At 41.4% G+C, this 11,547-nt stretch overlaps 1 protein-coding gene across 1 annotated transcript in view; it reads left to right on the top strand.

Annotated features, from left to right (window-relative positions):
* Positions 1 to 3,973: 3,973 nt before the first annotated feature.
* Positions 3,974 to 11,547, top strand: part of LOC112077800 (carboxypeptidase Q) — a 32,841-nt gene continuing 25,267 nt past the window's right edge. Inside the window, 4 exon segments of the mRNA XM_024144236.2 lie at positions 3,974 to 4,434; positions 4,575 to 5,013; positions 5,808 to 6,015; positions 6,326 to 6,533. Coding sequence (XP_024000004.2) covers positions 4,324 to 4,434; positions 4,575 to 5,013; positions 5,808 to 6,015; positions 6,326 to 6,533 — 966 coding nt within the window. The 5' untranslated portion in view covers positions 3,974 to 4,323.

The raw sequence follows: 11,547 nt of genomic DNA, 5'->3' as shown, positions 1-11,547 counted from the left end.
GAAAGCAATAAAATATCATCAGACAACATATGTTAAACATAACACAAAAAAGCGATACACACTACGATAATGATTCATCAAAACGGTCATCTGAAATCTATCAGTTCCAATTGAAGAGATCATTTTTCAATACAGCCCACTATCAGAGATTGGATCTGAAACATGGCCTCTGTCTTAAATTGGGTAACTCTAGACTTTGCTTTCAGAATCAATAAAAACAGACTCTTTGTCTTGGCGTTTTGATAGCAGAGGGAAGGAGACTGAGTCAAGCAACCAACAACACTTCGGGATTGTTTTACAATGAAAGCATGTTATGAATGAAGAGTATAATTGTGACTCCTCCTGAGTCGGCTCCGTCTCATATTTGATTAGTCCATTGATCTTAACTTTGATGCACTAGACTGCAGCTATCAGGGTGCTTTTTCCCATTAATTTCTCAATGTGAGTTGTTGCCAAACATTTGATACAAAGCAATCATAGTTCCCTCTTTATTGTTCATCCACGTTAACAGAAGGTAATGGGGTTACATTTACTTTGCATTTTAGTCATTTAGCAGACTGTCTTATCCAGCGACCTACAATTAGTGCATTCATCTTAGAGCTAGGTGAGACAACACATCGCAATCGTATCATTAATCGGGTTGGGGTAATTACCTTGCCCCACACACAATCTGGTAGAGGTCTATCATATCTGATTTGACTGTTATTAACACTATCTTCTAGCAAGGTTGTCAACACCAATCACTTGTATTGATCAATAAGCATCTTCTGACGTGGTTCTTCTCTTCCCCCCCCCCCCCAGCGGTGATAGCTGGCGGGGTTATAGGTTTGCTGTTCGCCATCTTCCTCATCCTCCTCCTGGTCTACAGGATGAGGAAGAAGGATGAGGGGAGCTACGTCCTTGGAGAACGCAAGGCCCCTAGCTCAGCCTATCAGAAAGCCCCCACCAAGGAGTTCTATGCCTGAAACAACCACCGTCACTATGAGGAGAAACCTCTGGAGCAACATAAAGACGAAGGCTGTGTCCCAAATGGCACCCTATAGTGTACTTACTACTTTTAACCAGTATCTGTGCACCATATAGGGTGTCATTTGGGATGCATACAAAACATCTCATACAGCAGGGTCCTCCTCGCATGCTGTTGGTTGAAATGGTATTGAATGAGGAAGTGTTTCAAGGAGCTTTTTCATATAGCAAATATATACTTTTCCTTAATGAGGCCAAACAGGGCTATTGTAAATGTTTTGGATCATTAGAARGGTTGGAGAATTTCCTTGTCATGTGAGAACGTGAAACATATTCATAGATTGTCATGGACTACTTTCTAACTGTAGAGGTACATATTTGTAAGGAAGGAAAAACAACTTTTTTAAAAGGTCACTGAAATAAAAATGACAGAATATAATTGTCCTATAGCTATTCTATTTTTGATTTTTTTCATAGCATGTCCAAAGTTTTTTTTAATTTTTTTTCATTAACTTATGTTTTTCATGTTGAGGTTATGTAATGTTTCTAGTCTCAAAGCAATCTGGTCTCCAATTTAACTTGGATGAAAAAACATATGTTTTTGTTATTATGCTATTTTTCTTGTCATTGTGTGAAATGAATTACAGGATTCCATAACTACCCAATGTCATCTGGCCAAAGCAAAGGACATTCCTTTCTAGTAAAACATTACTGATATAAAGCAGTGTTTACCAACTCCAGTCCCCAACAGTACACATTTTTGTTGTAGTCCCTGACAAACTTGCCTGATTCAATTTGAGGGCRTGATTTAGTTGACACGTTGAATCAGGTGAGTMTGTCTGGGGCTACAACAACGTGTACTGTTGGAGGTACTCGAGGCCTGGAGTTAAGAAACACTGATTTTAAATGGTACTCTTAAGGGCAGGGGTGTCAAACTCATTCCACGGCGGGCCTAGTGTCTGGGTTTTTGTTTTTTCTTCTCAAGACCTAGACAACCTGGTGAGGTGTTTGATTAATTAGTAATCAAGTACAAGGGAGGAGTGAACCCGCAGACACTCAGCCCTCCGTGGAATGAGTTTGACACGTGCTTTGAGGAGTGCATTATATCACAGGAGGTTGGTGGCACCTTAATTGGGGAGAACGGGCTCATGGTAATGTATGAAACACCTGGTTTCCAGGTGTTTGATGCCATTCCATTTACTCCGTTCTGGCCATTCCCCTCAGCAGCCTCCACTGCTATATGTACTCTGTGTTCCAGTTTCTGTTACCCAAATATAGAGGGACCTTTTCAGTAGGTTTCACTATTAGGTCCATGAATTTTCTCCTCTGATCACAATGCAATGTTAAGACTTGGGTGTTTTATAAACAAACCTGCAAAACTTTTCTGACCAATTTATGATATAAAAGCTGATTTTCATTTATCTGCAGCTTTTAAATTATGACTTGCTAGATATGGGGAACTAATGCTAATGAACAGTCCTATGCGCTCAACTCTTTTCAGTTGACTTTGTACAGTGATTTACTCTAGCCACAGATGGGACACCGGACTTCTCTGTAATATCCGTTTCAACTTTGACTGAAAATAAAATCTGTCAGACTCGAAAGTCCAGGGCGCTTTCCCAAATGGCACCCTAGAGCCATATGAACCCTGGTCAAAAGCAGTGCACTAAATAGGGACTAGGGTGCTATTTGTGATTTAGTSTCAGTGAKCAGGACATGGTGTACCTTATTACTTATCTGTTCCCCCTCTTTAGCATCTGTAAAGAATTATGAATGTCTACTATAGAACAATGTTCCTCTTCCCTAAAAAAATTACTTCTATGATCACTGGGTTGATGTGTTTTTCTCATGGTACGTAATTATTGAATAAAGGTACTTACAGTAAGACTTTCCTTGGACTTGGAACAGTGTTTTTGCCATTTATCACATGTAACACAATCTCCCCATTTTTATTTTGTTACCTTTAGTCCTGACTATTCTAAAGGTAGACTCAGCTAAATTATGTAGATGCATAAAGTAAAACGGCATAGTGGGTCAATTTCCACAACTAAGAGCGTTAGAGCGCGAGGCTAAACTTCTCCGCTGTTCTGGTCCCGTGGCTGCCACATTGTAAGAGCGTGCGGTGAAGGGAACCCATGCACATGTGCAAATACTSTATGTGTGACAGAGCGAAATKTTGCTCATTGAAATATCTGCAGTGCTGCTTGTGCAACATAATTTCGCTGACTACCTTTAAGTCAGTGGTGCATCTGTATAATGTCTGTACTATAATTTATATATTAATTTATATATATTACATATTAGAAATAATATGTTAGTTCAAGTATATTGATGTATATTCACAAATGTTTTAAGCCTTTGAAGTGCCTACCATTCTGAACGTTTTTTTTTTTTTTTTTTTTTACTGTTGAGACAAAGGATGTTTTCTAAGTGGCATGAAGTAGTAGTCACGAATATAAGCACAGGATACTGATGGCAACTTAGTGTTACAAAAGCAGTGTTGTATGTTATGATGGGAGACACTACTGAATAAACAATGTGGCTTAATATTAAATAGTAATCAAATGTGGTTTCTTCTCTCTGAAATGGTTGTATTTCTGATAAGGCTCCAACATATTGTGTCTGTGTTCTTTGGAATGTTGACACTGTTACAAAGTAATAAATGTAAGAATATAACTTGCAGCACAAATACCACATGTGGTATCTCAGATTTCATGTGCAAGCTGAAATAAAATGTTAAAAATATAAACAGCTTTTGTTAGTTTGCGATCTCTGATCAAAACACTAAACAAACAGGTGCTGTGAGCTAAATGTTTGCTCATGCCAAGTCATGCAGAAAGAAAAGCAAAATGTCCGCAGTAAACGTCAAGGGTAATAATTAGAGCAGACTACATTTTTTTAAATATATATTTTTATCACAATTTGGTAAAGAAACAAAAACAAAGCAAAATGGAATTGTTAACGAAAGTGAAAACGCATGTCTGTCCCTACTGAGCTGCCGTAGTCATTCAAATATCACGGAAGTTATTTGAAATTGATAAATAGCTAGAAGGAATAACATATATTGTGAATTATTCCATCTGTCAAGGCGGTCAGCAATTCGTGTCAGCAATCGTGCAATCGTGTTTTTTTATCGTGTCCTAATCTTTCATATTTCGCTAGTTAGGAATCACAACGAATGACATAACGTTAGCTATACAGATGCTTGTGGTTTGCGTCCTTGTTTTGCTATGCATTTCACTGCGTCAATTAGCCGACTTAACTCTATGACTGGTATGGACCGACGTCACATTTGTTTTAATTTAAAAAAAATAATGATTTGAGCACCCAAAGAATAGCCTGCAATTACACGGAACAATGTCTCTGAAATCTGTAGTTCTTTTTTTTTTTTATGAGTTGCGTCGGAGCTCCAGTCCGCCCATACTAGTCGCTGCTATACCTCAATACGTCTCTGTTCCCATTAATGAAGTAAACACTGGCACGTGTAGCGTGCTGTCATATTTTAAGCAAATTAGGGAAATGTAGTGTAGTCTGCATTAGCGTAAATAGCCTGTTGTCACGAGGAAAGTATTTGTAAATAACCATAATATGTTCTTGTCTGCCTCCAGATGCAGGGCCGGAAGATAAAACAATGTGGCCTTTTCTCACTGACTCTTTTGGCCACATTTTTCCATTGTAGTTGTTTGCCACACAGTACTGGTGGAAAGCCATTTCTAGAGACCGCTAAAGAAATTGCCAGCTATGCAAAGGTAGCCAAGAGCATCATAGACTTGGCTGTGTATGGCAAAGCCCAGAACCGCTCCTATGAGAGACTGGCAGACTTCACAGATACAATAGGGAACCGTGTCAGTGGCTCTAAGAACCTGGACCTGGCTATCAAGTACATGTTCAGTGCCCTGAAACAGGATGGGCTGGAGAACGTACATCTAGAACCAGTGAAGATTCCACACTGGGTCAGGGGAGAGGAGAGCGCCATGATGCTACAGCCCCGGAACCACACCATGGCCATCCTTGGACTGGGCAGCAGTGTGGCTACACCCCAAGGAGGTAGGCCTATGGGCAATTCCACGGGAATGAAATTACGCTCYATATTTTTCACTTAAAAATGTATACCAAATAAAAAACATTGATTTCAAAGTTTAACAAACCATAGAACTCTATACACAAGGACTACTTTGAGCAATTTCCACTGAACATTTTACAAAAATACAGTTACAGGAAGAACTGTGCAGATACAAAGTTTGGTAACGGAATAAAACTGAGGGATATTTTTACTGTAATTCATTTACCAAACTTTGCATCTGTTTTCCAGTAAGTGTTATTTTTTGTTTTTTTTACTGTGTGAATTGTTCATTGTAGTCATTGTGCATAGAGTTGTATGGTTTGTTAAATGTTTAAATCAATGGTTTTGGAGTCTCAGCGTAATTCCGTTATCGTGGAACTGCCCCTGTGTTCTGTAGCGATGAGTTCTATCACTCAAGCCTAGACAATGCTGATAGTGTTGCCACTATTTGCAAGGCCCCAACTCAAGCCAAGGTGTAGATATTTAGATGAATCTTCGACTGGTGCGCTGATGTATTTTTACATAACCTTTATCTAACCAGGGAAGTCAGTTAAGAACAAATTCTTATTTACAATGACGGCCTACCCCTGGCCAAACCCGAATGACGCTGGCCCAGTTGTGCGCTGCCCTATGGGACTCCCAATCATGGCTGGTTGTGATACAGCCTGGATTCAAACCAGGGTGTCTGTAGTGACGCCTCAAGCACTGAAATGCAGTACCGTAGACCGTTGCGCCATGCATGTCACTTTTTTTGTGGCTTTCGGTCTCTTCGGTTCAGGCATTGAAGCAGAGGTGCTGGTGGTGGAGTCTTTTGAGGAGCTGAAAAAAAGGCAGAAGGAAGCCATTGGGAAGATCGTGGTGTATAACCAGCCCTTTGTCAGCTATGAGGAGACTGTGCAGTACAGGGATTTTGGGGCATCCCAGGCAGCTGAAGTAGGAGCTGTGGCTACTCTCATCCGGTCCATCACACCCTTCTCCATCAACAGGTACTGGATGGGTCACAATGATCCAATGTATTCCTTCCCTTATAATGCCAATTAGTTGAATGCTTSACTAAGGCTGGGACTGCATGTTGCCATCTCTCTTCCTGTCTAGTCTGACTGCATGTCATTTTTGTCCCACATTTCTAGCTATTTGTGTATTCCGTATACTTGTATTCCTCTAGTACACCTTTTTATATTGTTTTAAACTGACTTTTTGAAAGTGTGTCATCATAAGTCAATGATGGGAATCCGAAAGTAATACAGTGCCCTATTTCTGCTGATAATTTCTAACATGGGTCTATCTGTGTTGCAGTCCTCACACAGGCTGGCAGGACTACCAGGAGGGAGTGCAGAAGATCCCTACCGCCTGTATCACAGTGGAAGACGCCATGATGATGGCCAGGATGGCTAAGCGAGGCCAGAGGATTGTGGTCCGACTCACCATGAACGCCCAGACCTTCCCTGACGCTGACTCCTTCAACACTGTGGCTGAGATCATCGGCAGCGAGCACCCAGAACAGGTAAGCTACGAGAAATGTCCCATTGGGTCTAAACCATTTGTATAAATTGCTACCCCCTTCCTAGGCTACCTGGGGCAGCAGGTAGCCTAGTGGTTAGAGCGTTGGACTAGTAACCGAAAGGTTGCAAGATCAAATCCCCGAGCTGGCAAGGTAAAAAAAATCTGTCATTCTGCCCCTGAACAAGGCAGTTAACCCACTGTTCCTAGGCTGTCCCGTAACTGACTTGCCTAGTTAAATAAAGGTCAAATAAAATAATTATACAAATGTTTATTTGATCTGTGCAATGTTAAAGGGGATCCCATATAGATTCTTTGTTGAATAGGGCTACTATTCCTTTCTCCTCCCCAAAAATAAATAATTATAATATGCACTTGTCTTCCTACTAGCACTGAATTTGCTGATGACTACTTTGTAGAGGGAATGTGATGTGTTGTTGTCTCACCAAGCTTTCTTAAGATGAATTAGAGCTGGGCGATGAGGACAGAAATCCATAATGTGTTAAATTGCCTGAATTGATGCAATAAGAATTGATATAACATTAATGTGCACCACAGTTTTATTATTTTTTCTTTTAGACTTCTACTACTGGATTGTTGTACTATCAATTGTCCCATTACTATAGTTTGATGGTTGTACCCATCAATTGTCCCATTACTATTAGTTTGATGGTTGTACCATCAATTGTCCATTACTACTAGTTGATGGTTGTACCATCAATTGTCCCATTACTACTAGTTTGGTGGTTGTACCATCAATTGTCCCATTACTACTAGTTGGATGGTTGTACCATCAATTGTCCATACTACTAGTTTGATGGTTGTACCATCAATTGCCATTACTACTAGTTTGGAGTGTTGTACCATCATAATTGTCCCATTACTACTAGTTGGATGGTTTACCATCAATTGTCCCATTACTATAGTTGATGGTTGTACCATCAATTGTCCATTACTATAGTTGATGGTTGTACCATCAATTGTCCCATTACTCTAGTTTGATGGTTGTACCATCAATTGTCCCATTACTACTAGTTGAGTGGTTGTACCACAATTGTCCCATTACTACTAGTTTGATGGTTACCTATCAATTGTCCCATTACTATAGTTGATGGTTGTACCATCAATTGTCCATTACTACTAGTTTGTGGTTGTACCATCAATTGTCCCATTACTATAGTTGATGGTTGTACCATCAATTGTCCATTACTACTAGTTTGATGGTTGTACCATCAATTGTCCCATTACTACTAGTTGGATGGTTGTACCATCAATTGTCCCATACTACTAGTTTGTGGTGTTACAATTGTCCCATTACTATTAGTTTGATGTTGTACCATCAATTGTCCCATTACTACTAGGTTGGATGGTTGTACCATCAATTGTCCCATTACTACTAGTTGGTGGTTGTACCATCAATTGTCCCATTACTACTAGTTTGAGGTTGTACCATCAATTGTCCCATTACTACTAGTTGGTGGTTTTACCATCAATTGTCCCATACTACTAGTTTGATGGTTGTACCATCAATTGTCCACTCTATACTACTAGTTGTTGATGGTTGACCTATCAATTGTCCCATTACTATTAGTTGGATGGTTGTACCTACATTGTCCCATTACTACTAGTTTGATGGTTGTACCACAATTGTCCCAATACTACTAGTTTGATGGTTGTACCATCAATGTCCCATTACTACTAGTTGATGGTTGTACCATCAATTGTCCCATTACTACTAGTTTGATGGTGTACCATCAATTTCACTACTACTACTATACTACTACTAGTTGATGGTTGTACCCATCAATTGTCCCATTACTTATAGTTTGATGGTTGTACCATCAATTGTCCCATTACTACTAGTTGATGGTTGTACCATCAATTGTCCCTCTACTACTACTATATTAGTGGATGTGTACCATCAATTGTCCCATTACTATTAGTTGATGTTGTACCATCAATTGTCCCATTACTACTAGTTGGATGGTTGTACCATCAATTGTCCCATTACTATTTGGTGGTTGTACCCATCAATTTCCCATTACTACTATTTGGTGGTTGTACCATCAATTGTCCCATACTACTACTACTAGTGATGTGTTGTACCCATCAATTGTCCCATTAAGAATCACCCATATTAGCAGTCTATTTAATTTCGAACATTTTAAAAAAGTACTAAAAGGCCTGCCGAGTGGTGGCGGCTAAGGCGATGCAGTGCTTGTGGCGTCACTACAGACCCGGGTTAGCTCCCAGGCTGTGTCACAACCGTCCGTGACCGGAGGCCCATAGGGCGGCGCACAATTGGCCCAATGTCGTCTAGGTGAGGGAGGATTTGGCCCGGGGGCTTTACTTGGCCCATCGTGCTCTTGCAACTCTTTGTTGGCGGGCTGGGCTCCTGCAGGTGACTCGGTTGTCAGTTGAACGTGTTTCCTCCAAACAATTGTGCAGCTGGCTTCCGGGTTAAGAGGTGGTCTGCGGTCATGTTTCGGAGAACAATGACTCGACCTTCCCTCTCCTGAGCCCCTTGGGATTTGAAGCGACGAGACAAGATCGAAAAAAAGAGTAAATATTTATTATTGAAACATGTATTAACAGCATGGAGCTCTTTTTGCACTGTGAAGCATTCCAATCCTCTCCCATTTTGCCATTTGTCACATTTGTTTCCCTTGTACATCCAGTCCAACAAATCCATAGACTAGGATCACTTCCCCCAACAGATGCACTAGGTATGACCAGGACTAGGTATTCTGTCAGAGGTAGTGGGGAGCGGGTGACTAATTTAACATAGGTTTGATACATGCCTGTGTGTGCTGTAAGGGCAGCGTGAAGGCCTGAATCTCCTCTCCCCTGGGAGCCAATTAGAAGGCAGGGACGGCAATGGATGTCAGTCAGAGGAGGATCATTCTGTAAGGTTCTGTCCAGTTACACAGCATTTGTCCAGCTCACTGTGAGCCGTGTCCATGGAGTTCTCATTAGTCATGACCGAACACTGCTTGTGTCGCTATGTCACCTTATTCCCTATATAGTACACTACCGTTGACCAGGGTCCCTAGGGCTCTGATCAAAAGAGGTGCACTATGTAGGGAACGGGGTGCCATTTGGGATGAGACTACTGCCTGGACGAGGGCTCTTTGGGAGATTTGCCATTCACCTGTCTCTGCATAGACAGAAGAGCTTTAGCTATCTAAGCTTCTGCTCTGTTAGCAAGAGGGCTATGAATTTGTCCGGTAGGATGTTCTTTGTTTGATTTGACAAGGAGATTTGTCACATTCTGACATTTGTCAGCATTAATCTATTCTGAAATGAGTACTACACCTAAGGGGATCCCTCATGTATCTCAGTTCCCAATATTCAATCCCCTCAGATCTACAGGAGTGACTAGGAGTGTAGGGATGTACTAGGGGTTGATTTAGGATTTTGCACTAGCATCCCTCAACATTTCTATAGCAGATCCAGCCCTCTGAGACTATTCTGTAGTCACTAGCATCCCTCAACACTTCTATAGCAGATCCAGCCTCTGAGACTATTCTGTAGTCACTAGCATCCCTCAACACTTCTATAAACAGATTCGACAGATCCAGCCCTCTGAGACTATTCTGTAGTCACTAGCATCCCTCAACACTTCTATAGCAGATCCAGCCCTCTAAGAATTTCGGTAGTGCCATGCCCTGTCAGTAATGCTTCTCTTCTATGCTCTCTCTGATTTAGAGGGGTTGGGTTAAATGCTGAAGACCCATTTCAGTTGAAGGCATTCTGTTGTACAACTGACTAGGTATCCCCCTTTCCTCTGTTTGAGCTGGGTCCCAGATTGCGTAAGGAGGAAGGAACGTAGCTGTAGCTCTCTCTGCTGACGTAAGTCTGCCTTTTCTGGGTTGTCTTCTCTWCAGAGGAAAAACACAACTGGGATTCCTAGGAAACACTGACACTATGGAACGTCATTCTGTGAAATTAACCTCACTTCCTATTATTCTGAACTTTGACTAGGCCAATAGAACACTTGGCTACAAGGGGGAAACGGTATTGTCTCTGTTTTCCGCTCTACTACAGGGCTTGTGCTGATGCGTCATTCTGTTCTGAAGAAGATATCATCTCTGTATGGAAGGTGACTCATTTAGGGACTGCAAAAACAGCTTTTACTTTTCTCTGGAAAGTCCCTAAGCCAAGCATTCCAGTACCATGTTAATTGATTGAAACATTGTGACAGTAATCTTAGTATGAGTGGCAGTACACTGAGTGTGAGTGTTTTTTACTGTCTTTAGCTGCTGTGTGTCAGATGTCAATGATGCATTAGCACAGCAGTGTGAGTGACTGGCTGTGTCCTGACTCCGAGTCATCCAGTCATGAGGCAGGGAGGAGCACTCCAATCATGTGCTACTTGGTAATTGATGTCATCAACAAAAGATTCTAAAGAAGAGACCGTTCTGTTCTRTTAAAACAATATCAGAGTTCTGACCTACATTGCCTAATAAGTAAGTAGCCTTGCATGAGCCTTGGCTTTTGAGAGTCGTAACGGCTCATAGGAGCAGGAGCCTATCTCCTGTTTCTGTTTCTGTTAGTTGAGGCAGCTTGATGTTACCAGTACACTTCCTGGACAGGACACTAGTCTATCTCCTGTTTCTGTAGTGAGGCAGCTTGATGTACCAGTACACTTCCTGGACAGGACACTAGTCTATCTCCTGTTTCTGTAGTGAGGCAGCTTGATGTACCAGTACACTTCCTGGACAGGACACTAGTCTATCTCCTGTTTCTGTAGTGAGGCAGCTTGATTACCAGTACACTTCCTGGACAGGACACTAGTCTATCTCCTGTTTCTGTAGTGAGGCAGCTTGATATACCAGTACATTCCTGGACAGGACACTAGTTTATCTCCTGTTTCTGTAGTGAGGCAGCTTGATGTACCAGTACACTTCCTGGACAGGACACTAGTCTATCTCCTGTTTCTGTAGTGAGGCAGCTTGATATACAGTACACTTCCGGACAGGACACTAGTCTATCTCCTGTTTCTGTAGTGAGGCAGC

The sequence above is a fragment of the Salvelinus sp. IW2-2015 genome, unplaced genomic scaffold (genome assembly GCF_002910315.2).
Source record: "Salvelinus sp. IW2-2015 unplaced genomic scaffold, ASM291031v2 Un_scaffold4924, whole genome shotgun sequence".
NCBI lineage: Eukaryota > Metazoa > Chordata > Actinopteri > Salmoniformes > Salmonidae > Salvelinus > Salvelinus sp. IW2-2015.
This window is presented reverse-complemented; position numbering and strand designations above follow the sequence as displayed.